Here is a 28,000-nt window from a genome sequence, read left to right as displayed (position 1 = left end):
TGGGCCGCTTCCCAGCTGAGTACTCAGCTGGGAAGCGGCCCGAGCGAACGGCTTGTCCGCAGCCTGCCCACGCCGTTCGCTCCCCCTCTTGCTGGCGGGAGAGCGAGAAGCCCTCCCCAGCACCCGCTCGCCCGCCGTTCGCCGCTGGCCCGCCCTTCGCCCGGCCACCCGCCCTTCGCTCGCTGCTCGCCCGGCCACCCGGGTTCGTTTGGCTTGAGAGCTCAGTTGGGAAGGCGCACGGGTGTTTTAAAACATCGCCGCCGACATGGGGGGGCTCGCTAGCACCCCCCCAAACCCGGGTTGGGGGTTCGGGGGGGTGCTAGCGAGCCCCCCATGTCGGCGGCGACGTTTTAAAACACCTGCGCGCCTTCCCAACTGAGCCCTCAAGCCAAGCGCAGAAGTTCGCCTTTGGCGCTTGGCTTGAGGGCTCAGTTGGGAAGGCGCGTGGGTGTTTTAAAACGTCGCCGCCGACATGGGGGGCTCGCTAGCACCCCCCCAAACCCGGGTTGCGGGTTCGGGGGGGTGCTAGCGAGCCCCCCATGGCGGCGACGTTTTAAAACACCCACGCGATTTTCCAATGAGTCCCGAAGACAAACGTGGAAGTTTGACGTTTGTCTTCGGGACTCATTGGAAAGCCGCGCGGGTGTTTTAAAACGTCGCCGCCGACATGGGGGGCTCGCTAGCACCCCCCCAAACCCGGGTTGGGGGTTCGGGGGGGTGCTAGCGAGCCCCCCATGTCGGCGGCGACATTTTAAAACACCCGCGCGGCTTTCCAATGAGTCCCGAAGACAAACGCGGAAGTTTGACGTTTGTCTTCGGGACTCATTGGAAAGCCGCGCGGGTGTTTTAAAACGTCGCCGCCGACATGGGGGGCTCGCTAGCACCCCCCCGAACCCCCAACCCGGGTTAGGGGGGGTGCTAGCGAGCCCCCCATGTTGGCGGCGACGTTTTAAAACAGCCGCCCCGCCCCCAATCTTCGGCTCCTCGCTAGCGCTGCGGAAGTAAAAACACCATCTGCACATGCGCAGATGGTGTTTTTACTTCCGCAGCGCTATTTCGCGAAAACCCGCTCGTTGCGGGGGGTCCTGGAACGGAACCCTCGCAATGATCGGGGGATCACTGTAAATGGAAGAAAGTGCATTTAATTACACTTAGCTTTCATTTACTTTAATTTCAGGAACTCCAGCATTACAAGGGTAGTGCAACAACAGGGCTTATAATTATGTTGTTTCTAGGCAATAGAATACATTTCATTTCATTTCATTTATTTAGATTTGTATGCCGCCCCTCTCCGCAGACTCGGGGCGGCTCACAACAGAATAACAGAAGACAATTTCAGCAAATCTAAATTTCTACTAAAAACATTTTAAAAACCCCATTTTCTAAGCACGCATACATACTCACATACCATTCATAAATTGTATATGCCCGGGGGAGATGTCTCAGTTCCCCCATGCCTGACGACACAGGTGGGTCTTAAGGAGTTTACGAAAAGGCAAGGAGGGTAGGGGCAATTCTAATCTCCAGGGGGAGTTGGTTCCAGAGGGTCGGGGCCACCACAGAGAAGGCTCTTCCCCTGGGCCCCGCCAACCGACATTGTTTAGTTGACGGGACCCGGAGAAGGCCCACTCTGTGGGACCTAATCGGTCGCTGGGATTCGTGCGGCAGTAGGCGGTCTCGGAGATATTCTGGTCCAGTGCCATGAAGGGCTTTAAAGGTCATAACCCAACACTTTGAATTGTGACCGGAAGTTGATCGGCAACCAATGCAGACTGCGGAGTGATGGTGAAACATGGGCATACCTAGGTAGGCCCATGACTGCTCTCGCAGCTGCATTCTGCACGATCTGAAGTTTCCGAACACTTTTCAAAGGTAGCCCCATGTAGAGAGCATTACAGTAGTCGAACCTCGAGGTGATGAGGGCATGAGTGACTGTGAGCAATGAGTCCCGGTCCAGATAGGGCCGCAACTGGTGCACCAGGCGAACCTGGGCAAACGCCCCCCTCGCCACAGCTGAGAGATGTTTTTCTAATGTGAGCTGTGGATCGAGGAGGACGCCCAAGTTGCGGACCCTCTCTGAGGGGGTCAATAATTCCCCCCCCAGGGTAATGGACGGACAGATGGGATTGTCCTTGGGAGGCAGAACCCACAGCCACTCCGTCTTATCCGGGTTGAGTTTGAGTCTGTTGACACCCATCCAGGCCCCAACAGCCTCCAGGCACCGGCACATCACTTCCACCGCTATCTAATATGCTATCTTGCATTTGTGTTTTGATAGTTTAAACCAGGTATGTCCAACCTGCAGACGCCTCTAGACCTTGGTAGCTCATACTACCAAGTCTTCGGAGAGGGGCGGCATACAAATCAAATCAATCAATCAATCAATCAATAAATAAATACTGTAGCCCCACAAGATAAATAATAAACAATATAAAAGCAAAGGACAGTTGGTATTTGTATACAGCCCACTACATTCCTCTTCACTTAGTATAGTCCCAGGAAAGCCAAAATATTGGCACCCATGTTCTAAATTATTTAATGTATTAATCAATTAAACAAATCAATATAAAACACAATAGTGAGAATACAGTCAAAGGTTGAAAAAATATATTAATGATAAAATGAAATCTAGCTATACAAATAAGTCCTTTTGTGTCATCTAGAGCATATATTGCTTTTGTCTTCTCATTTCTACAAGATAAAGAAATGTTAAAAATGAGCAACATATCTTCTGAACTCACTTCTTCAGTATTGTTTTCTGTCCAGTATAAATTGTGTAATTTATCTTGCATGTGTAGATTCTTTGGAAAAAGAAAAAGCTAGAGCAGGATTTCTGAACTCAATTCCAGATTCTGAAAGAGCTGAGATAAAAGATCTTTGATAATTGATTGTAAAAAATAAATGTTTGGGGTTTTTTTGAAAATTTTGTTTCAAGCTTGTTTTTTTAATAGAAATTATTTTTGTTATGAATTTTTAAAATGTATGAAAGTGAATGAAATATTAATTTTAAGAAAGATAAACTATTGCTTTATTTTTTAAGAACAGAGTGTAGGTATGCTAAAACATTAGTTTTAAATAGAAAAAAACCCCAGGCTTTTAAGTCTATACTTGGATAAGTTTGAGTTTTTTTCTACCTGCATCTACTGACTTACATTAGAGGTGATAACCTATAAGATGGAGGAGGAATCAAACCAAAAGGAAAGGCTAATATGTTGGTCAAAATAAATAGATCCACAAAAATTCTCATCTCAAAAACATTGACAATTATTAGTGGATTATTAAATGTATATCTTATGAACATATCAATGAATTTGTGATCTGTACATATAATAAAGGCATGATTTTAATGAACTATGAGAATTTGTATGCAGGCCTGGAAATTATTTCAAGGGTTCACCAAAGTAAAAAAATTGAGAAAAGATGAGCTAGAGCTAGACTACAATAAATATTTAATAGATGAAAATAAATTATTTCTGGTAGTCTTCTGATTTCCCATCTCCTTTTATAAAAATCTCTTGGTTGGAAAGCTAGCAACTTGGAAGAAATCCACTGTGAATTTATAGCCATTTTAAACTATAGCAGTGCTTCTCAAATAGTGAGGGGCATCCTCCTGGAGGAGCAGGGACCAATGCCCGGGGGGGGGTGTACGTGACCCCAAAGAACATGCGTAGTCTCTCTCGATCAATTCTCTCAGACGGGGAGTGTTTTCCCAGTTGCATGCTGCTTTGAACCCAGAACAGAAGGCGGGCCAGACAGGGCAGATATGTGGGTTCTTGTTCTCAGTGAGCGCCAGAGTAGCTGGCGTGGCCAACCTGCTGCTGGACAAGGAGCATCCTCCAGCTGGACAAAAGCGTTGAATGGCATCCTAAAACCTCCTTCCGTGAGTGCCCGGCAGAGGTGGCGCTTATGGGTCAGGTCGGCGACTCCAAAACATCAGCTTGAATAAGCTGGCCTGGCCCCATGTCAAAAGAGGGCCCTAACCACGCCTATGCCTGCCTAAGTGAAAACAGGCTCCTCTGAGTTCAATGTGACTTATTAGATTTGTATGCCGCCCCGAGTCTGCGGAGATGGGCGGCATACAAATCTAATAAATTATTAATATTATTATTAAAACACAACATGGGACTTGTTGATTGGTATAGAGGAAACCCCAGGGCTAAGTTTGAATACAGCATCATGCTGTTAGCCAGGTTATTCCCAATTTTGGTCAACTCTAAGGTACAGTTATTCACACAGATTGCCAGTAGCTTAAAATAAACTCAATGTTTATTTTAAGCTTCTGGAAATCTGTGAATTAATGTTTCTACAAACTCTTCCTTAGAGTTGACCAAAAGAAGAAATGTACAGTTGAGCCAGCAATGGTGGTGCATAAACCAAATCACAGTTGCATGTCTATGCATTAATTCAATATCGCCTAATAACTGGTTTAAAAAGCTAAGAAACTTAATAAAGATGAGAAGAAAAGAACAAGGTTTTTGTGTTGAAGAAAGGATTGTTTTCCACATGACCCTCATCAAATGCTATGTTTAATGTGTTACTGTGAACCTAAACAGAATGATTTTTAGAACAGCTAAATTGTTTTGGGATTTCTTGAAATTTTTACTTTGCTGAAATCAAAGCATGCATTTATCCAATCTGCAGCATCTAGTCAATTATGTTAGATTTTAATTTTGTTTTTCAGAAGTAAACATAGGATTAAAAAATAATAATAAATAACTTGGAAAAATAACAAGTTAGTTCCTATTCCAAAGAATTTTTAAATAGAGCAGAAAACCCATTTTATACTCAAACACAGAAGCATTGAGAAAAAACTAACTTGCTCATTGAAAATTATAGAACAACATGGTTCACAGCTCTGCTCTTCATTGAAATGACAGAATTTTGCTATTGTTTTAAATTTTTATAAATTTATTCATGATCTGTATATGTGCTCCCAGGGCAATTTGAAGATAGATCTTCTTGATCTGCAAAATAAAAAAAATACAAATTTGCAGAATTTACAAGCAAACATGCATCCAATACTAGACTAGAAGTTTGAAATGGACAATGTATTTTGTTTCAAACTCAAAGCAAATACATATTTTTCGATCCAAAAGAGAGTGAAAACTTGGGTGCATCTTATACACCGAATGAAGCCCCATCTAGCCACCCCCACTCTTTGGCCTCTGCCTCCCAGCAATTTACCTCCTTGCAGGAAACAGCATAGAGCCTGATTAGCATAAGCAACTGATTATCGCCTTCCCAACCCATAGCTGATTGAGGCTGCAGGCAGATCACGTGCTAAAACCGAAAGAAACTAGGCAAAGTGCTGGGAGGCAGAGGCAGAATTTATTTTTTGTGCTAATCAGACCACTGGAACTGGATGCAAGGAGGTAAGTCAATAACTATAAATGTCTATAGAATGTTCAAATTATTAGTAGATAGATCTATCCCAAACATGACTAAGTCAGGATTTAGCTCAGCTGCCTTATCTTAATAATAAGAAAAGGACTCTTACATTTCAGATTATACTTGTATTGATAATGTTAAAATTTGTGTGGCTTTCTGGAAGTATATATTATTCTCTATTTAAAAGAAGATACAATAGCCCTGGGCCTCTTCAGATCAAGCATTTATTTTAAAAAGCTGCTTTGTTTTGTTAAGTTGTCTAGAACAACAATAAAGCAGTGTTAATAAGGTTGCTTTAATATTGTTCTAGACAATTTAACAATAGTTGAATTTTCTTCTCCATCATCTGGAAAACAAGCACCGCTCTGCAGTGATTGCAGCTTTACTCTCCAATTTTTCTTCCAAGTCACTTCCTTTTACAAGAGTCCTTGTAGTTGTGTCTCCTTGTTTCTCCCCTTGTTTCTCTTTTCTCTCCTTCTCACTCTCCAATTTTGAGTTAGACGAGCAGCATCCCTCCAACAATGCTTATATACAAGGCTTGGCTAATGGGAATGCTGTCCACCTATATCACACTTGTGATATATGCTCTTGGCTAGCAGCAAGATCAGCTCATTAACCCTTGCGCCAATAGGGTAAAATCTGCTTTCCAGGGAAAGCTAGATTTCCCCTCCATTTCCCCTCTTCTTTTGCTGACTTGCACCATATCAAAAACACACCATATTAGACCATTAAAATGCCGCCATACTAGGCCATTTTTTGATATACAAAATCCATGACTATAGTAAAACATCCTGAAACATCAAAACATCAACATTTTCAAGGAAAACCCAAGAAAATACATAATAAAAAAGCAATGCAATAAAAGTATATCGTGAACAAATAAGCAAAATTCCGTAGAAGTTGAATTGTTTGATATTTTTTAAAATAAAAAAAAATGATTTAGAGTTACCTTGATAAGCTGTTCCACACCAGATGCAATAGAGATGCTCCTCTCTCAAGTAAGTTGTTAAACTGATTAGCTTTTCTGAGTCCTGAAAAAGCATCAATAAATATATCTTTAAATGCCATTGAACAGATCAAACAATCTGAGAAAGACATGTAATCATTGAATTGGCAATGAAAAGTTATGTTAAATAAATGAGAATGTTTAGCTTCTGCTTCTTTTGCTGCTTCTATTAATTAAATGACTGTTTTGGGACTCTTAATGTCTCTTATTACTTCCTCATTATTCTTACTGCTAGAAGAAAAACTGAGGTGCATCTTATTTATTGGGATATAAAACCATGCATTAAAGAATTGATCAGTGAGGTCACTAAAAGTCAATAGATTGAATGGCACTTAATCAAAACATACATCAGATATAATTTATTATATGCTATCAACTCATTTTTTGACTCCTAGTGACCACATAGATTTTTCCCCATGATGATCTATCCCAAAACTGGTTTTTCAGGTTCTCAATGTGCTCCCATTGCCACTGTAACTAAATCCATCCACCTTGCTTTGGCCTTCCTCTTTCCTTCTACTTTTCCCAGCATTAGAGCCTTTTCCAGAGAACTAGGACTTTATATAATATCTCTGAAATGAACCATTTGAATTTGGTTCTTTATACCTTGAGTGAGAACTCCAGGCTGATTTGTCCAACACTCGATTTGTTTCTTTTCTTGGCTGTTTATAGTATTCTCGGGAGTCTTCTCCAACACCAAAGGCATAAATACCTTACTGTTGTTTTTAAAGTCCAACATTCTTTTCTATGTCATTGGAATCTTACACTATTGTGACTCAGGAAACAGGTCTACCAGCAGCAAAAACAGTCGATTATAATGGCAAAGGGTACACCATTGGAAGTTCTGAAGGACCAGGTCAGGGTCAGACCATTATGAAGAATATCTACATGTATGCGGTCTCTAAGAACAAAAACTGACTTCATGGCACATCATAGATCAATCAATCAATGTATATTGTGCTGATGTACATATACATAGGTGCACTCAAGTTAAACCAAACTCAATCAAGAGTGATGAGAGTGCATGAATTTTCTTCAATTTACTGGCAGTAAATATTTATACATTTGTCTCACTTAGTTTGGTTATCACTATGGAGCATCATAATATCTAGAATTACCAGCCAGTCCACCAAAGACAATTGCTAAAACAATATCTGAACATGTACTTACACTGAGGTCATCTTCATTCTCCTCAACTTCTTCTTCATCTTCATCTTTGTCTTCTTCAGTCTTTGGATTTAACCAGTACCAAACCTCTTTGGGGACTTCAAGGCCCTTAAATAAAAACATGGTAATAACACATACTCTATACTAGGGGCGTCAAATTAATGGCATCATGCATAGGTCATGTCCATGCATAGGCCATGCCCACCCAGCTCCGTGGATGGGGAAAGCATCACAAAACATCACGTGACGGCAATGCAGCGATGTGAGTTTGGCACCCGTGCTCTACATTAGATTTTTTTTAGCTGCTATAATCTTTGCTCAAATGGCAATATATATACGTATATATTGTTCTTTCTGTTGGATTACCCTGGTACAGTATATTGGATCACCCTGGTATATTGAAGGAATGTTACAGCTCCTTTTTTGCCTCTAGGCCCAACCCAGGGCCATTTCAAGGCAGTTAATTTATTCATAGCCAACAAACGATGTTCTGTATGTTTTTGCTGAATTTTTAAAATTAAGGGAGATTAGGATAGCACTATTTCGGCCTTGTTCTGGCCTCATCAGCTAGCCATACCCTTACTGGAATTTGATCTGGCAGCTTCTGCCTTGTAAGGCAGAGAATTAACCTCTAGGCCACCAGATCTGATCCCTTCAGCTTTGTACCAGGGAGAGGCTATATGTTCTTTCTGTTGGATCACCCTGGTATATTGAAGGAACGTCAGCTCCTTTTTTGCCACTAGCTGATGAGGCCAGAACAAGGCCGAAATAGTGCTATCCTAGTCTCCTTTAATTTTAAAAATTCAGCAAAAACATGTGATACATATATATATAAGGAGAAAGAGAAAACACAGACTGGAAACTTCACACTAGACTTCAAGCATCTTGCTGTGTGTGCCTCTCCATTCTTCCTCCATTCTCGGGGTCCTTGGTTTCCAAATGAGATGCAAAATTTTTCACAGTCTGTATTGATTTGGGGAGCCATGTCATCTGCTGTGTTGGTCCACTGTGCTTCATTAAGTCCAGGGTCAATGCAGCCATCTATCGGGAGATTTTGGAGCATTTCATGTTTCCTTCCACAGATGAGTTTATGGGAATGCTGATTTCAATTTTCCAACAGGTCTTGGCACCTGCTCACATTGCCAAAAGCACAAAAATCTGGTTCAATGACTGGGATTACTGTGCTTGATTGGCCAGCAAACTCGCCTGACCTGAACCCCATAGAGAATCAATGGGCCATTGCCAAGAGAAAGATGAGAGACATGAGACCAAACAATGCAGAAGAGCTGAAGGCTGCTATTGAAGCATCCTGGTCTTCCATAATACCTCAGTAGTTCCACAGGCTGATAGCTTCCATGCCATGTTGTATTGAGGCAGTAATTGATGCAGAAGGGCCCAAACCAAGTACTGAGTACATATGCATGCTTATACTTTTCAGAGGTCTGATACTGTTCTATGTACAATCCTTCTTTTATTGATTGCATGTAATATTCTAATTTTCTGAGATGGAGGATTTGGGGTTTTCATAAGCTGTACCCCATAATCATCGCAATTATGACAAATCATGGCTTGAACTCTCTTGCCTTGCATGAAATGAGTGTCTCTCATATATTACGTTTCACCTTTTAAATTGCATTACTGAAATAAATGAACTTTTGCACGATATTCTAATTTTTTGAGTTTCACCTGTACGCTCAGTTAATAGTAATAAAGAATAGAAATAAAAATGCAACAGCCCAAGGCACTGTGACATAGATCATAGTTTTGATTCGTTTTAATATAGTTTTAATATAACATTATATTGCAGTGCTAAAAAGAAATCTTTCCAAAAGTTAATCTTGTTGATAGCAGTCTTGTGAACAGCCTCCTGCTTGCTGACCTGTGATTCTAGGGCAATCATTTATATAAATCTAAAATACTTTTTTAAATTAAAAAAATCAACTCATGGATGTACACAGATACATATTTACTAGAAGGTTGTTGTAAGTTTGTTGAACTCCACTATCTATTTGGAAGACTGAAGTAGATAGATCAAGGCAGGGCACAACTCTGATTTCCTAAGCTACAGGTCAAAATCATAAATAAAGGCTTTAATAATAATTTATTAGATCTGTATGCGAAGACTTAAACTTATTTAAACTTACTTTCTGTACATCTAATTGTTGGCAGGCTTTCTGACTTTTCTCAAGATCCCGTTTTACTTGCAGTTGTTCCTGCTTGGTCTTCATTCTCATTCTTAATAAGACAATGACAAAACCACAATCAGTAAATTTAATAGAAGACTGTATTTTTATAAGAACATTTTTCCTGTTCTGGATATTAATAAACTCAATGCATGAACTAAAACAGAGTAGCTTCGTCTCTAATATTGTGTTTTAAGACAGGAAAGAATCTGAGATCCTCCAAGAATACCTACAATGATCATCAACGAAGCGGTGGAAGGGATGTGCCGGTGCCTGGAGGATGTTGGGGCCTGGATGAGTGTCAACAAACTCAGGCTCAACCCAGACAAGACGGAGTTGCTGTGGGTCTTACCTCCCAAGGACAATTCCATCTGTCCGTCCATTACCCTAGAGGGAGAATCACTGGCCCCCTCAGAGAAGGTTCACAACTTGGGCGTCCTCCTCGACCCACAGCTCACATTAGAGAAACATCTTTCAGCTGTGGCGAGGGGGGCGTTTGCCCAGGTTCGCCTTGTGCACCAGTTGCGACCCTACTTGGACCGGGAGTCACTGCTCACAGTCACTCATGTCCTCATCACCTCGAAACTCGACTACTGTAACGCTCTCTACATGGGGCTACCTTTGAAAAATGTTCGGAAACTTCAGATCGTGCAGAATGCAGCTGCGAGAGCAATCATGGGCTTTCCCAAATATGCCCATGTTACACCAACACTCCGCAGTCTGCATTGGTTGCCGATCAGTTTCCGATTACAATTCAAAGTGTTGGTTATGACCTATAAAACCCTTGATGGCACCGGACCAGATTATCTCAGGGACCGCCTTCTGCTGCACGAATCCCAGCGACCAGTTAGGTCCCACAGAGTGGATCTTCTCCGGGTCCCGTCAACTAAAGAATGTCGCTTGGCGGGACCCAGGGGAAGAGCCTTCTTTGTGGCAGCCCCGGCCCTCTGGAACCAACTCCCCCCAAAGATTAGAATTGCCCCCACCCTCCTTGCCTTTCGTAAGCTGCTTAAAACCCACCTCTGCCACCAGGCATGGGGGAATTGAGACCCTCTTCCCCCTAGGCCTTTACAATTCTATGCATGGTATGTATGTATGGTTTTTTTTTTATATTAATGGGTTTTTAATTATTTCTAACATCAGACTACTATTGTACACTGCTTTATTGTTGCTGTTAGCTGCCCCGAGTCTCCGGAGAGGGGCGGCATACAAATCCAATAAATAAATAAATAAACTGCTGAGTGCTGAATTAGGTATACAGCAATCAGCATTAATCCTATAAAATTCCAGCAACAGATTTTATCCAGCTTTATCTCATAGCGCCAGGATTTACACCAGGAACCTTCAACATACAAAATACACGCTGCCAGATGAAATGCAGCTCTTGCCTAATTATGGCATTAGCATTTCAGAGAAACTGTGAGAGGAATAACATAAATGGAAAATACTACTTGAAGAGGTCAGTTGTCTGCTTTTCCACTTCTCTCTTCACATGCATTTTTTTCCTGTAGTTTTCCAGCTTTTCCTCAGCTTTTCGTTTTTGTAATTCTTCATGGCCAAGCCCGCTTCTTCCTGTCCCAAATACAAGCACTTGTTTGACGGACTGAGCAACGCCATTTTGAAATGAAAGGAAAACGTTTAGATATTTTACAAACCTGTGGTAATATTCAGAGGAATGGGCTCGACTATCCCCTTTCCTGCAGAAGGAAAAATGTATTTGCTATTAAAATAAATAACAAAATAACAGTAAAATAACAAAATAACAAGCTCCACTGTGTTTTTTATTTTATTGTAATATCTTTGCTTGATTGCTGTGAGCTGCAGAATCATTGAGAACTGGCTGGCATACTTCAGATCATGCAGAATGCAGCTGCAAGAGCAATTATGGGCTTCTCTAAGTATGCCCATATTACTCCAACACTCCGTAGTCTGCATTGGTTGCCGATCAGTTTCCGGTCACAATTCAAAGTGTTGGTTATGACCTATAAAGCCCTTCATGGCACCGGACCAGAATATCTTCGGGACCGCCTTCTGCCGCACGAATCCCAGCGACCGGTTAGGTCCCACAGAGTCGGCCTTCTTTGGGTCCCGTCGACTAAACAATGTCGTCTGGCGGGACCCAGGGGAAGAGCCTTCACTGTGGTGGCTCCGACCCTCTGGAACCAGCTCCCCCCTGAGATTAGGATTGCCCCCACCTTCCTTGCCTTTCGTAAACCCCTTAAAACCCACCTCTGCCGTCAGGCATGGGGGAACTAAAACATCTCCCCCTTGCCCATGTTGTTTTGCTGTTTGATTGATTGTGTGCTTGTTTTTTATATATATTGGGATTGTTTTATGAATTTCTTAACTTAAAATTGTAATTGGATTGGTGGGCATTGGATTTGTCACTATGTACTGTTTTTTGCTATTGTGAGCCGCCCCGAGTCTGCGGAGAGGGGTGGCATATAAATCCAATAAATCTAATCTAATCTACAAGTTTATTAATAACAATAGTATTTACTGTATACCCTCCTATATGTATATATTTTTTAATTTCTTAGATTTATGCCCCGTTTTATCTTCTGTGAGCTCAATAATCTGTTCAACTGAAGCAGGTTAGCCTGCAAGACCGTTCTCTGGTCTTAAGGAACTCAGAAAGACACTTCGTTCTTTTGTAATAATCCCAAGTCAGTCACTTCGTGAATTCTATTTTTTCTCCAATGGATCAAAAGACAATGGCAGAGATTCAAAGATTGGCTTAGAGTTGGCAAGAAGTCAAGGCTCAAATCCCAACTCAGACAAAAAGTTAATCAAGCAAATTCCGGAGTAGTCTAATTTATTTCATTGAGTGGTTGAGACAATAAAATTGGGAGCAAAGAGAAAGAATGAATGTGTTATGTTGAGGAAATGCAGAATTTAAAGGTAATAAGTAAATTATTAGATGTCTCTGGCTCCCTTTTCCATCGTGCCAGCTGCAGATTTTGTACCAGCGCAACTATTTATGGGCAGTAAAACTTGATTCCGTAGCAAGAGTCACAGTTCAAAAACTGGATGTGGAAAAACTCACCAGTTTTGCCAAGAGGCTGTCCACTTTTGTACCCCATCTTCTGGAGCATAGCAAAGCCTTTGTTTTCATTCCCCAAAGCAACATTTAAAACCATTTCGCGTTGCTCTTTTTCTTGTTCTTTGATGCTCTTTTGCCTACTTTTCTGGTTAGCTTCTTTTACCTTCTCCTCTTTTTTAAAGGTTTCCTTCACACGTCTCAACATCGGCATTCCTGGCCTGATGTCCTGGCTGAACAAAAGAAATTTAAAAAAGATATCTAAGTACAAGATACTGTCAAAAATCATTATCCTGCTTTCAGTATGCTTATAGTTATTTCAAACTTTTGGAGGGTTAGAGTTAGGATTACATAGAGCTGGAAAAGATCTTACAGCAGTGATGGCTAATCTTCCCCCCACCCCCAGGTGTCGAAAGAGCGTGCACGCATGCTGTTGTGCATGTGTAAGTGCCCACACCCATAATTCTATGCCTGGGGAGGGCAAAAACAGCTTCCCCCACTGCCCAGAGGTCCTTCGGAGCTCGAAAACAGCCCATTTCTCAACTTCTGGTGGGCACAATAGGCTCGTGTTTCATCCTCCCCAGACTCCAAACATTTCCCTGGAACTGGGGAGGGTAAAACTGCCCACCCCCATCCCCCCTGGAGGTTCTCTGGAAGCCAAAAACAGCCTCCTAAAGCCTCTGTGTGAGCCAAAAATCAACCGAACGGCACACATGTGCACGTTGGAGCTAAGCTAAGGCAACGACTCGCGTGCCAGCAGATATGGCTCCGCGTGTCACCTGTGCCATAGGTTCGCCATCACTGCCTTAGAGTCTTCTAATTCCTGCCCAAGGCAGGAATTTTTATTCCATTCTGGATAAATGGTTGTTTTTTCTTAAAACCCCCCAGCAACAAATCACCTAGGAGGCATGCTGTTCCATTGACTAATTGTTCTCACTGTTAAGAATTATCTCAATAGTTCCAGATTAAGTCTTTATTTAATAAAGTTCCATTCATTGATCGGTTCTTCCTGATAACAGCTCTTTAAATATTGGAAGATAGCTATCATGTCACCTTCTAAGCCTTCATTAGAAGGTGACATGATAGCTATCAAACCTTCATTAGGGTACTAATGAAGAGTACACTTACTTAGTATCCTTAGCCATTTCTCATCGGACATCTATATCCCATTTCAAGGGAAAAAAAACCCTGAAGTATTCAGCTAATGGTTGGAGACTTCAAAATGGAGTACAGTGGTCCCTCGATTTTCGCGGGTTCAAACTTCGCGAAACGGCTATACCACGGTTTTTCAAAAATATTAATTAAAAAATACTTTGCTGTTTTTTTCCCTATACCATGGTTTTCCCCACTCGATGACGTCATACGTCATCGCAAAACTTTCATCCACTTTTAATAAATATTTTTTAAAATAAACTTTAATAAATAAACATGGTGAGTAATAATCTAAATGGTTGCTAAGGGAATGAGAAATTGCAGTTTAGGGGTTTAAAGTTGTGATACTGCTCATAGCCAAAAATAGTGTATTTACTTCCGCATCTCTACTTCGCGGAAATTCAACTTTCACGGGCGGTCTCGGAACGCATCCCCCGCGAAAATCAAGGGAACACTGTACATAGTTCATATAGAGATATAGCAGCTTCCCTAGATTTACAAATTATGTAGCCTATTTTGTTTTGGGAAATCTCTAATCTTTGTCGATGTTCATACATTAACATACTTTAAGGATTATTCAGTATATATACATGCTGAATAATGAATTATATTAATAGTGATTAATAGTCTTACTGATTTTTTTTGGAAAACAATAAAATATAAATATGCCATAGGAAATTACTTGCTCATCTGTATTTTAATGCTAATTTAACTCTGTAAATTACATTCCTTAAAGCTGTTTTATGTGCACAGGATTTTAAAGCAAAATGTATATTTGTAAAATTGTACCCAGATTTTTAATTGAGTATTGGATATTTGAAATTTTATCTAGCCATTATATAAGCTTCAGCATCCTTACTAGGCAAAGGAAAGCAGAACATACTTGGAAAAACATCCACTTACTTAATAAAGGAATCAGACATATAATCTTCTTCTGCGTCATCCATGATTCATATCAATCTTCCACCTCCAACCTTGCTACCTATAAATATAGTTCATGATTATTTTAAAATGCATCAAATCACCTTTCATTCTAGAGGAAAATTCCATACTTTAGACTAGACTAGATTAGACTGGAATTTTATTGGCCCGAACACCTTTCTTTCTAGAGGAATATCCCATACTTAGAATAGAACAGAATTTTATTGGCCAAGCGTGACTGGACACACAAGGAATTTGTCTTGCTGCATATGCTCAGTGTACATAAAAGAAAAGTTCATCAAGAATCAGAAGGTACAACACTTAACGATAGTCATAGGGTACAAATAAGCAATCAAATCATATTAGGAACCAGTCAATATAAATTGTAAGGATACAAGCAACCAAGTTGCAGTCATACAGTCATTTGTGGGAGGAGATGGGTGATGGCAATGGTGAGAAAATTAATAGTAGTGCAGACTTAGTAAATAGTTTGACAGTGTTGAGGGAATGGAGTCAGCCAGAGTCCTTTGGGAGTGGGGCGGAATGTAAGTCCAATTAATTAATTAATTAACAAACAAACAAACGAGTGAGTGAATTAATAATGAATAAATAAATAAATAAATAGTTTAGCAGAGTGATAGTGTTCAGGAAAAAACTGTTCTTATGTCTAGTTGTTCTGGTGTGCTGGGATTAGATGCAATGTAAACCACTGATTTTCAACCTTTTTTGAGCCGCGGCACATTTTTTACATTTACGAAACCCTGGGGCACATTGAGCGGGAGGGGGGGGGGCTAAAAAAAGTTTGGACAAAAAAATTTCTCTCTCTCTTCCTCCCTTTCGCTCTAATTCTCTCTGCCTCCCTCTTTCTCTCTCTTCCTTCTTTCTATCTCCATCCCTCTTTCTTTCTCTTCCTTCCTTCCTCTCTTTTTTGCTCTCTTTCTCTCTCTCTCCCTCCCCACCTCCCTCTATGTCTTTCTCTCTCTCTCACCTCCCTCTCTTTCTCTCTCTATTGCTTTTTCTCTCTCTCTCTCTTGTTTTCTTTCTCTTGTTCTCTTTCTCTCTCTCTTGCTTTCTCTCTCTCTCTTGTTCTCTTTCTCTCTCTCTCTTGCTTTCTTTCTCTGAGCTTCGCGACACACCTGACCATGTCTCACGGCACACTGGTTGAAAAACACTGATGTAAACAAATCCTGAATTTATTTATTTATTTATTTATTTATTTTATTTGTTTGCTTTGTCTAGTAAGGGGCGTGCTTAAGCGCACTAGCATGCCTTCCGTCCTCTGGCCTACTCTCTCTCCTATATCTTCTCTTCTATCCCTCTCACTTTTCTTCTATTCACTCATTGATATATCCTATTCCTATATTTACTCTTCTATTCTTTCCTTGATATATTTTACTTTGAGTGTACCCTCTATAACTTTCATTGTGTATTATTGTGTTTTTGGACATGAATGAATGAATGAGGTATGTGAAGATACAATAGTATTAATATACATGAATAAAAAGATTAGAAAAACATTAATAATAATAATAATAATAATAATAATAATAATAATAATTTATTAGATTTGTATGCCGCCCCTCTCTGAAGACCCGGGGCAGAAATAGAAATAATAACATTCATATAAGTGGTGCTAGTAAAAAACATAGAGACATTAGGACAGGGGTCGGAAGGCACGCTGGTGCACTTATACATGCCTCTTAATTTGATCTTTGTGTATGTTTGTTTATTTATCTTTTATTATTTTATTTATTTATTAATTATTTTATTTATTTATTCATTCGACTTCTACGCCGCCCAATCCCGAAGGACTCGGGGCGGCTTACAACAACAATATAAAGATACAAAGATACAAAACAATAGAAAGAAGTTGAACATTATCTAAGACTAAAACATTATCTAAAATTAAGCCCCAACAGTCACAATCATATACATTACTGTACATGCACACCATTCATACAGTTGGCCATCAAGGATGTAATTTTATGGCCAACCAACACCCTGATTTCTTCGATCAGTGTTTCCCAACCTTGGCAACTTGAAGATATCTGGACTTCAACTCCCAGAATTCCCCAGCCAGCATTCGCTGGCTGGGGAATTCTGGGAGTTGAAGTCTAATTGTCTCCAAGTTGCCAAGGTTGGGAAACACTGTCTTAGATAGTCAGAGCATCAGCATCAACATAGGAGGAAGCCAAATGATAATGATATTGTTCTTTTGCTCTGCAAACTCCCTAATTCGGGTCACATCCGTGGACACTCACTGGGTGAGGTTACTTTACTTAATTCAATTTTACTCCATTCAAATCTGCCTATCTAAATTGCTATTGTGTGAATGATGATGATCTAGGACTGATCTAACCACCACGCAACCTCCCGCCCGGCAGCGACGCTCAACATTTTCTCCCCTTTGTGCTTGGTCCTTACCGAAAAGAAAAACGCAGCGCACCGAAAGCCTTCATTCCTCCAATTCCTAAGCCGTTGCGCCTGCGCCTCGGTGATGCCGGGCCCCCACTTCCTGGGTCTCGGGAGCGCATGCGCAAGAGCCGGCGCTGCTTCAGCTGGTCGTGGGGAAAGGGCCGGCCCGGAGACATAAACTGCGGCGACCTTCGGGGCTCCTTTGAGTCGGCGGCCGCCGCTGCCTCAGGTGAGACGATCGGTCGGGCAGGGAGAGGCGCGGGGTTCGCCCTTTGTGGGGGAAAGGGGTGGGAGGGGCTGAAAGGGGTGGGAGGCGGACAAACAGCAGCAGCGCAGGACGATGGCAGCCACTCCGGGTGGGAGCTGCTCCATCTCGGGCTCCCCCATTGAGGCACCGCCCGCCCGGTGTGGCGTCCGTCGTCCCTGCGGCTGGCTTTTCCCTGGATGGATGGGTGGGTGGATAGATGGCAGCTGTGACAATGGCCCGGGAAGCTCGGACCTGTATTGTCCAACTGACAGCGGCCACTTAGAAGCAGGGGGCTCCAACCATGGCATCTTTAAGACTTGTGGACTTCAACTCCCAGAATTCCTCAGCCAGCAAAGCTGGCTGAGGAAATCTGGGAGTTGAAGTCCACAAGTCTTAAAGGTGCCAAGGTTGGAGACCCCTGACTTAAAATGCCCCTTTCCATTTTTTTAAAAAATAATCTTTATTAAGTTTCTACATATAAAAATAGAAAGAAAAGAAAAACAATTTAAACAAACAGAACATACAAAGAAAAAAAGAAAGAAAATGGACAGACAGATAATATAAACTTAAACAGCATATAAAACATTTAGTTTCAGTTGTGTTCTATATATGCACATAGATAGTTATTTGCTTATCATCACTTAATATTTTCTTTCACTACATACATATATTTATTTGTTATGTAGAAGACATAATTTGTCAACCATATTGTTGACTATCACTATCAAGCGACCTAATATTGAGTGTTTATCTCTAGTGTGTGGAATTGTGTGTTTGTTTTCTTTAGTTCTGTATATTATTTTGTATTCATTTTGGATATTTCTGAGGAAGATCCGGATTCGTTTTTAGGGGGTTTATGTTCCATCGATTTATGGTGCAGTGCTTCTATATTTTCATTTTACGAAAGTACGAAAGGAAGGAGTGTCTAATGTTGCTTTTCCTTTAAATTTTTAATGTATTTTTTCTCTTTGAGCCATTTGTTTCAATCATTACACTTTGGACCAGCCTCATACGATCCAGGTTGCAAAGCTACAGAGACTGCAAGATGTCAGAAAAGAGACACAGGTTTTCCTGTCGGTTTCCTTACTGTCCTTCAAGTTTTGGCAGTACAGGGCTGGTGACCAAAGGATATACAGCAGGGAGGATTCCCATTGCTGCCACTACTGATGCACTGCATGCACAGTTTCAGTTCTCTTGCGTGCGTAGTGCACTGAAATCTCATGGAGGGACATGCGAGAGAGATGTCGGTGATTTTTTGCTTCCGCAAAAAGAATAGCCAAAATCTAATGAGATTTTGCTTCGGCACATGTAGCAAAGATACGCTGTGCGCACAAATGAATTGAAGCTGCACATGCAGTGCACCGTTTGCTACCGGTGCACCGTCTTCTACCCTACTGGTAGCTACCCACTACTAATATATGGGTAGATCTCAACGTACAACAGATGGTTTAGTGATGATAATCTTAAGTTATGATGTCCCTGAAAAAAAAAGTAACTTATGACCATTTTTCACACCAATCATGTTCATGTGATTTATTGACAGCTGCTTGAAATTGATGACAAGTTATAATGTGCCCGGGGGTTCTGTGATCACCTTTGTGACCTTCTGACAGTTAATCTGAGAACCCATGTTGCTATAGAATAGAATAGAATTCTTTATTGGCCAAGTGTGATTGGACACACAAGGAATTTGTCTTGGTGTGCTCTCAGTGTACATAAAAGAAAAAGATACATTTGTCAAGAATCATATGGTACAACACTTAATGACTGTCATAGGGGTCAAATAAGCAATGAAGAAACAATAAATGCTAATAAAAATCTTAGGATACAAGCAACAAGTTAGTCATACAGTCCTAAGTGGGAGGAAAAGGATGATAGGAATGATGAGAAAAAACTAGAAGAAATAGAAGTGCAGACTTAGTAAAAAGTCGACAGTGTTAAATACCATAATTTAACAACTGTAGTGACTCATTTAACAAATGTGGCAAGAAAAGTCTTAAAATGGAGCAAAAGATAATTTACAAATTTATCACTTGGCAACATAAATTTTAGGCTCAATTGTGGTTGGAAGTACAGGACTACCTGTATTACATAGTTGAGCCCAGGATGAAACCCCTTTTGTAATAATCTATGTTTGCATAATATGCTTATCATTGAGTGCGATACCACCTAGATCCAGCCGAAGGTATGAATGGCTTTTTTTATTTTTTCATGGAGTTTTTTGATGGTTGTTGTATTGTTTTTATATGTTGTATGCCGCCTAGAGTCTAGAAGGACTTAGGCAGTCTATAAGTTAAATAAATTAAATGAAATTAAATTTCACCCCCAGTTTTTGGGGTGCCTGTACTACCAATAAAAATCCAGAAAAAATCCCAATTCTTTTCATTGGTGATTGAGAAGCTGGTTGTGCAGCAGCTTCAGAGGACTCTGGATGAAGCAAATTATTCGTAAGCTATTGAAGACCCACCTATATCGTCAGGCATGGGGAAATTAAAATACCCCTGGGCTTATATTTTTCATGGTATGATTGTGTTGCATGGCTTTAATAATGGGTTTTTAGATGTCTTTTAATATATTGGATTTGTCACATTGTTGTTTTTGTTGTGAGCCGCTCAGAGTCTCCGGAGAGGGGCGGCATACAAATCTAATAAAATAATAATGATGATAATAATAATAATAATAATAATAATAATAACAACAACAACAACAACAATAATAATCTGGACCTCTTTTTTATTGTATGTTTCCTGGAATCACATTTTGTGAGATGGATGGCTGTATGCATAGTTCCCTCTAAGCTGAGCAGTGAGCAATCGCTCACTTAAAAATCATCATCAACTCAGAGTTTTCCAAACCTGCCCAGAAGCCGAGAGGGAAAGAGTGAGAGGGAAGGAGAGAGAGAGTAAGAGAGTAAGAGAGAGAAACAGATAGAAAAAAGAGAGGAAGGAAAAGAGAAAGAAAAAGAATGGGAGTAAGAAAGAGAGAAAGAAAATCAAAATCTAGTTTGAAACTAGCTCAACTATTTAAGTGGCATTTTGATATTGATAGAGTTGCCCTATTATGAGCTCACTGTTATAGACACACAGTACAGTATTTTATTTTGAAATTCTCTGAGGCAAAACAGGGTGGGTTTTTTATTTGTTTGTTTGTTTGTTTGTTTACTTACTTCAGACACTATACTTTTCCGCCCACCCGCCCCCAAAATTAGAGGGAACACTGGCTGTATGTATATTTATTTATTAAACATTTATTTATTAAATGTTTATGTCATCCATCTTCTCCCTAAGGTGACTCTAGGTGGTATAAGTATGATGAAATAAAGTAATTATATCTCAATTTACAGCTTGCAAAGTTTTAAGTTAGTGTAAAGCTGTCTGAAGAGACCCTGTAGTTCAAAAGAAAAGTGTTCTTTGCCTGTGTAATACATTAAGTGGCTGAACCCTGGCAATCAAAGCATATTTTATGATTCAACCATGAGTACCTCTATTCACATTTGCCTATTAAAACTTAAAAAATATTCTGTATCAAATTTGACTTCTTTTTTTAAAGATATACTTCCTTGTTAGAATACTGTTTTTTTCTGTCTTTATTTCGCATTGATTTTTCCTTATTATTTTACATTGGAAATTGTAATACAGTACTGAGAATACATTATTTTTAAAAAATATATTCATTTCTAGGATCTGAATCTTTTAAACAACATGTATTTTTGAAATTAAATAAAATACTACAGATTTCAGGCCTAAGTGAAAACATTTTGAATTAGGTTTTACACTTCTGCCTATAACATATTTATTTATAAATAAGAAGGGAAAGGTGGGGACATGATTGAAACATTTAAACATGTTAAACGGTTAAATAAAGTTCAGGGGGGAAGTGTTTTTAATAGGAAAGTGAACACAAGAACAAGGGGATACAATCTGAGGTTAGTTGGGGGAAAGATCAGAAGCAACATGAGAAAATATTATTTTACTGAAAGAGTAGTAGATGCTTGGAACAAACTTCTAGCAGAGGTGGTTGGTAAATCCATAGTAACTGAATTTAAACATGCCTGGGATAAACATATATCCATCCTAAGATAAAATACAGGAAATAGTGTAAGAGCAGATTAGATTAATGTGTATGTGTTGTATGTTTTTTTTAAACAATTGAGGTTTTTTATATAATTCTTATTATTAGATTTGTTCCATTATCTATACTGTTTTTTATTGTTATTGTGAACCGCCCCGAGTCTTTGGAGAGAGGCGGCATACAAATCTAATAAATAATAATAATAATAATAATAATAATAATAATAATAGATGGACCATGAGGTCTTTTTCTGCCATTAATCTTCTATGTTTCTATGTTTTTATAATCTTATGCCCCAAACAATTAGTTATAATCATAGTGCATATTTTAAGTGGTTGGAACAAGGATTGCATGATACAAGGAATCATAAATGAGCTAAATGGAATGGATTCACACGACATCTAAGCCACAAAAACCTTAACCAAATCATCACTAAATCATACAAATAGCTGCAAAATCATTTTGGAGTTGAACAGTACCAAAATTTAATCAAGCAAGTATTTTTAGGGTTTTAACTGACTTAATAATATGTATTGATTGAACACAATAATTCAATTACCATATAAGTGTACACCAGCGTACATGTGTGCATGTACACATATCAGTCACATTGTTATCATTGTTCATCCACACTGTTTGATAGAGTTTTCTTAAAAATCTGTTCTTTGTAGCAGATATGTAGCTGACTGAATTAATTCTATAATTCCACTATTAGTTCTATAAAGACATTCTATAAAAATAATACATTAATCAGTTTAAATACATTGTAAGATTGTTTTAGGTGGAATATTTTAAATCTATTGTATTTTGTTTTTCTATTTATTTGTATAACAGGAAATAAGGGTAGTTACTGTACAAAAAGAATTTCACCAGCTATGGAACTTGCTCATAGTTTGTTATTAAATGAAGAGGCTTTAGCTCAGATCACTGAAGCAAAGCGGCCAGTTTTTATCTTTGAGTGGCTACGGTTTCTTGAGAAGGTGCTTGTAGCTGCTAACAAGGTATAACTTTTTTTTTTACTATTAAATTTATTTGCTACCCATTGCACAGTTTGACTTGACCTTTGATAATATATTTTTTCAGCCCTTATTTTTGTAATAACGCTTATTCTGTAATATGATCAAAGTGACATGCCTGAAATATTTTGAACTGCCTAAATATTTGATTCTATCCTATAAAATCATTGGTCTGTTTTGTTATTTATGATTTTAATAAAGCATATTTACACAGAAACTCCATTTTCTGTTTTGAGATTATTATGTTATGGAATTGTTATATATTCTATGTATTTATAGGTATAGGTATATATAAGGTTGACTCAGCCTTGCATCCTTCTGACATCGGTAAAATGTGGACCCAGATTATTGGGGACAATATGCTGACTCTCTAAACTGCTTAGAGAGCAGTGTTTATAAAGCACTGTGAAATTGTATATTAAGGCTAAATGCTATTATTAAATAGCATTTAGACTAAATGCTATTATTGGTCTACAATCTTTTCTGTGAAAGAAAGATGTGATTGATATGAAGTCCTTAACCTGATAATTCAAGTTTTTAGTTTAAATTAAACCATTAATTTGCAATGAAAGGCTTGTTAAATTATACATTATGATGTCTTTTCTAACTGAATGGCATCAGTGTTTTGAAAAATGCCAAAAGCTTTATGGGGAAAAAAATTGAGAGTGAAGCAAGTATTTTAGCTTTATTTAATGAATCCTCCCGTCTTAAATACTGTGCATGGTCATTGATTTTATGTTCATACATGACATAAAAAATAAAGTTCCAGAAATAAATGTTGATATGACATAACAAAGTTATAATGAACTTCCTTAATTCCATATGAAAACTGAACAAGGTTTGCATTTGTTTCATTAACAGACAGATGTAAAAGAAAAACAAAAAAAGCTTGTTGAACAGCTGACAGGTCTTATCAGCAGTTCTCCTGGACCACCAACAAGGAAGTTGCTTGCTAAAAATCTTGCTGCTCTATATAGCATTGGGGATACTTTTACTGTCTTCCAAACACTTGATAAATGTAATGATATCATCAGGAATAAAGATGATACTTCTGCCTATTTACCAACCAAGCTGTAAGTAAATGTCACCTACCAGAAAAATTCCACAATCTCAGAAATATATTAACGAATATATCCAATATGTAAAGTCAGATGAGACTATTTCATTTGATTATATGTGCATCCACATAAAATTATTTTAAATATGCCAAATTGTTGATAAGCATTTTATTTGAAGAAAAAAATGGTTTGAAACCACAAGGTCAAATTTAAGAAACTTTGTATCTGTTTCCTTGTTACCTCCCTACTAATCTGGTCATCTGTAATATCACTGCAGTATCCAGACTATATTGTACATTCAGATTATTTGAATTTTAAAGTTTGTTCATCTTGCCTTGAAAGTATAATGGCTTGATGCTCCCATTAAAAAGACAGATAGAGTACTTTTGAGCTGATTTTGACTCCTAGTGATTAAATGGACACTTTTTAAGCAACAGAGGATATATGGTTTGCTACCATCTTCCTCCAAATTATTATTTTTATTATTATTTCAAAGTTTAATCTGAAGACTTGGGATTTCCGATCATCCTCACTTCCATGGTCTCACCTTAGGAGGTTTTTTTTTTTAAAAGAATCTATTAGTATAAAATAATTAGAAATTATCTGATCAAAGTTATCTTGATTTTTGTAGCACTGCAGTGGCATGTGTTGGAGCATTTTATGAGAAAATGGGAAGAATGCTGGGCAGTTCTTTTCCTGAAACAGTTAACAATCTCTTAAAATCTTTGAAAAATGCTGAAGTAAGTAAAAGAAATTTTCAGAGAATATTTGCATTTTTGCACTGTATTCATTTAATTAATTAAGAGTGGTAATCCTGTTGTACAACAAATAATACTTTTGGACTATCTAGATAGAAACAAAATTCTTATGTTATAGATTTTAGTGGGCTTTAATGGGTTCATGAAAGCTTATGGTAAATTTACCTTATGTTAAGATATCACCAATTTTTTTGTACCTCATCAGGGTTGTAGTCAGCTAAAAATTGAGATGTGATTTGTAATTAACATAGCTACTGCTTGAAATAAAAGTTGTATTGAATCTTGGTGCTTTCTTTGTATTTCCATATGCAACTACGGTAATACATTTTGATGTAAAGCTAATTCAGATTATTAAAAGGCAACCAATTAAACTTGCAGCTGAGCTGAAGCACTCTTTGGCTAGATTCATCTATTATCCATACAATGTACCAAACTTTACAACTACTGGAAAGGAGTGGTTCTCATTAATGTTGGAGAAGTAGTGTTTCCACCAGATCTTAAACTTGTAAAGTGAATAGGGATTACCTCCTCTAACAATTGCCTCTTATAGTTTCCTAGTTTTAATTTTTAAAAGAAAATTAGAAGCAGTTTCTTTTTGTTTTAATCCTTAGAAAGGGCTGAAGGAGTGATAACCTTACTTTTTCAATAAGCATGAAATGTCTTGAGTATTTGTGAAATAAAATAAAAGATTGTAATATACGTTTAAAAAAGAATGAGTGATGATTTATATGAGTTCAATAAATTGTGATCTTGGACCACAATTTCTCAGCATCATGTTTAGGTATAAGGATTTTGAGCTTCATACTATATTAAAGGTTTATTGTTATGATGAGGCATTCCATTTTTACATAGAGATGCAAGAATATTTTTTCATTACAACATATAATGTTTTTAAATAAATGAGAAGCTTGGTTTTGGTAAAAATGCAATATGTTTATGTCTTCTGGTGATTTGCAGTCACAGGGACGGAGTGAAATATTAATGAGTTTACAAAAAGTCTTAAACGGCTTGGGTAGTGCAGCAGCTTCTTGCCACCGTGATATTTATAAGAATGCCCGGTCTCTCCTGACAGACAGAGCTATGGCTGTGCGCTGTGCAGTAGCAAAGGTAAGCTTGCTTAAATGTTTAAATTGTAGAAACATTAGTGCATCATTCGTAGCATTTTCTAGGCTATCTAGTGTTCTAAGTATGTTTTCTGTGTTGTATAACTTGTTGTTGAAAGAAACACTGCCCCTATAATTGTACTGCCTTTCCCCCCCTCCTACAAACCACTGTTACAGTTTAGTTTTCATCACTTTCTGAAGGTGTGTAGCTTGCTGCAGAGCAATACTGTATTCACATTCACAGTCCTATTTCTGACATTAGGTGTTAAATTTGTGATGCAACTCAAATATTCCAAAGGTGCTTTTTCAAAAAGCAACTGGACTTTTTTGATTTTCTTTGAAGACATTTTGCTTCAAGAAGTCAAGAAGCTTCTTCAGCAGTTACAATTTGCTTTAAAAAGAAAAAAGGATGGTGTTGTGATGGCTGAATTTGAAGAATGAATGGTCAAAATTTCAAAAAGTATTAACAGTTTGGGGGATTTTTTCTCTCTCCCTGGCAGTGTCTACTCGAATTGCAAAATGAAGCTGTGTTTATGTGGACAACAGAATTAGAAAATGTAGCAACTCTATGTTTTAAGGCACTGGAGAATTCAAATTATGGTGTACGAGTTGCAGTATCCAAACTTTTGGGGACAGTTATGGCTACAGCACTGATACCAAAGCAAGCAGCAGGTATAATCCATTGAGCTATTCATAGCATTATTTTTTATCAGCAATAAATACATGGATAAGGTTAATGTATTCGGAGAGGGGCGGCATACAAATCTAATATATTATTATTATTATTATTATTATTATTATTATTATTAACTGTAAACAATGATAAAAATTACATATTTTAACATTTTTTAATTTTGTGAAAATTTTGTTTTGATTTTATGTCTGTAAAGACATTGGTATCTTTAACATGACATAGTACTTACCAAAGTCTCAAAAGTACAATGAAATTTGATTGAAAATATTCAGTTGAATAAAAATTTCTCTTTATTTGTTTAAGTGATGCGCCAGAATGTGAAGAAAGCAACATTGGAAGAGGTTTTAGAACTCATGGCTACTGGTTTTTTGCGAGGAGGATCTGGGTTCTTAAAAAGTGGTGGAGAGATGTTAAAAGTAGGAGGATCTGTTAATCGAGAAGTACGAGTTGGGGTTACTCAGGTATGGTTTTTAAAAAAACATGCTTTAAAGTATTTTCACAATCAGGGAAACAAAAAAAAAAAGCCGAGTTTCATAGAACTAGTTAGAAACTAGTTCTGTACATAATAATGAGCATATAATGATTGCTTTTCATTATTTGTCAATGATATTCTTACAGTTCCAGGCAAATAACTATGTTATAAGATTAAAAGAAGTGTGTAGGTATGCCCAATGGCCATTTGTCTGTTCTTTGAAAAGTTGTGATAAAATTCTTTTGAAATGTGGAGCCTTTCCAACAGCAGTAACAAGTGTCAGTGATAAAATGTATTTATTTATTTATTTATTTGTTTATTTGCTAAAAAATAAAAATCTTACATGGAATGCTGCAGGCATAGGCAAGAATAACCTCATCCTTCAGGTCCTAATTATAATATGCTTTGCAATGGAATAGATTAAATTATGTAGATAAGTGAAGATGATTGTTAAATTCCTAAGAGAAAAGCTTTGCTCAAACTTTGGCAGTTCTCTTCAAGAAACATGTGGCACTTTTGGGGGCTTCTAACAACTTTGAGGCCATATATTATGAGATTGTCATACAGAATTACAATATTATCATTATTATGATGATATTAAAGACCTGTCACTATGATCAGAACTACTTATAGAGAGTGTAACCATTTTTCATTATAGGTGGGGTGTTACTGAGCTTGATAAACCTATATGATTGTAATATTAGACGGTCTGATCTGGTATTTTCACTTCAGAAACAAAACATTACATAATTTTAAGTGGCGGGATAGGGGATAGTGGAGAATTGAAGGTAAAAGGTGTAAACAGAATTTTAAATTCAGAGTACAAATCCCATATACCTGAAGTAACTTAATACTTTTGAATTTTTCAGGCCTATGTTGTCTTTGTCACAACCCTAGGGGGTCAGTGGCTAGAACGCAATTTTGCAACTTTCCTGTCACACGTGCTGGATTTGGTTTCTCATCCTCGTGCAACTCAAACGCATGTAGAAGCTGTCTACTCTCGGAGATGTGTCTCTTTTATCCTCAGAGCCACTGTAGGGAGTTTATTGGGAGAGAAAGCACAGATTGCTGCTGCCAAAGATATATGTCAGGCTATTGATAAACAGATGAAGGCAGTAGGTAAGAAAATAAAGTGTATGTCTGTATTGTTTTTATTACTGCTGTCCAATTTTTTCAAATCTAGGATAAGGAGGTGTTGTACATACTACTGGTCAGTTGGAGGATGATGAAGAAATTGAGGACTCTGATACAGATAGTGTTTATGAATTAGTGGTGGGCCCGGGGTTACAGGTAGTAGAACAGGTGGGAG

The 28,000-nt window shown here is 38.4% G+C and overlaps 3 protein-coding genes across 5 annotated transcripts in view; 2 read left to right on the top strand and 1 right to left on the bottom strand.

Moving 5' to 3' along the window:
* The window catches only part of EIF2AK2 (eukaryotic translation initiation factor 2 alpha kinase 2), a 49,488-nt gene extending 46,128 nt beyond the window's left edge, over positions 1 to 3,360 (top strand). The window contains exon 17 of the transcript XR_011557478.1: positions 2,351 to 3,360. The gene's annotated coding sequence lies outside the window, so the exon portion shown is untranslated. The remainder of the gene's footprint in view (positions 1 to 2,350) is intronic.
* Positions 3,361 to 4,647: 1,287 nt separating this feature from the next.
* On the bottom strand, positions 4,648 to 17,367 carry GPATCH11 (G-patch domain containing 11). The gene is made up of 9 exons (XM_070734133.1): positions 17,282 to 17,367; positions 14,840 to 14,918; positions 12,791 to 13,017; positions 11,400 to 11,441; positions 11,196 to 11,316; positions 9,706 to 9,796; positions 7,565 to 7,669; positions 6,338 to 6,419; positions 4,648 to 4,964 (listed from the first exon to the last, which is right to left on the bottom strand). The coding sequence occupies exons 2-9, from the start codon at positions 14,881 to 14,883 to the stop codon at positions 4,909 to 4,911; spliced, it is 768 nt and encodes a 255-aa protein (XP_070590234.1). The 5' UTR covers positions 14,884 to 14,918; positions 17,282 to 17,367; the 3' UTR covers positions 4,648 to 4,908.
* Positions 17,368 to 17,396: 29 nt separating this feature from the next.
* Positions 17,397 to 28,000, top strand: part of HEATR5B (HEAT repeat containing 5B) — a 63,933-nt gene continuing 53,329 nt past the window's right edge. For 2 of the 3 annotated variants that reach the window (XM_070734128.1, XM_070734127.1), the window contains exons 1-8: positions 17,397 to 17,501; positions 22,425 to 22,591; positions 23,468 to 23,679; positions 24,296 to 24,404; positions 25,380 to 25,529; positions 26,026 to 26,197; positions 26,523 to 26,680; positions 27,561 to 27,810. In XM_070734128.1, the coding sequence (XP_070590229.1) occupies positions 22,466 to 22,591; positions 23,468 to 23,679; positions 24,296 to 24,404; positions 25,380 to 25,529; positions 26,026 to 26,197; positions 26,523 to 26,680; positions 27,561 to 27,810 (1,177 nt within the window). In that variant the 5' untranslated portion in view covers positions 17,397 to 17,501; positions 22,425 to 22,465. Of the gene's footprint in view, positions 17,502 to 22,002; positions 22,084 to 22,424; positions 22,592 to 23,467; positions 23,680 to 24,295; positions 24,405 to 25,379; positions 25,530 to 26,025; positions 26,198 to 26,522; positions 26,681 to 27,560; positions 27,811 to 28,000 lie in introns of those variants that run through there. The other variant, XM_070734130.1, reaches the window with a different exon arrangement.

Source organism: Erythrolamprus reginae, chromosome 1, assembly GCF_031021105.1.
Source record: "Erythrolamprus reginae isolate rEryReg1 chromosome 1, rEryReg1.hap1, whole genome shotgun sequence".
NCBI classification, from domain to species: Eukaryota; Metazoa; Chordata; class Lepidosauria; order Squamata; family Dipsadidae; genus Erythrolamprus; species Erythrolamprus reginae.
The sequence above is the reverse complement of the archived record's forward strand: the minus strand, read 5'-3'. Positions and strand labels throughout refer to the sequence as shown.

Excerpts from the sequence above, each read along its gene's own strand:
- GPATCH11 (XM_070734133.1), bottom strand. The coding sequence starts at position 14,883 with ATGGATGACGCAGAAGAAGATTATATGTCTGATTCCTTTATTAA. Across the intron at positions 11,317-11,399 it reads TCCTCTGAATATTACCACAG|GAAGAAGCGGGCTTGGCCAT; the intron begins GTTTGTAAAATA and ends TATTTGGGACAG. Across the intron at positions 9,797-11,195 it reads CAGACAACTGACCTCTTCAA|AATGAGAATGAAGACCAAGC; the intron begins GTAGTATTTTCC and ends TGTCTTATTAAG.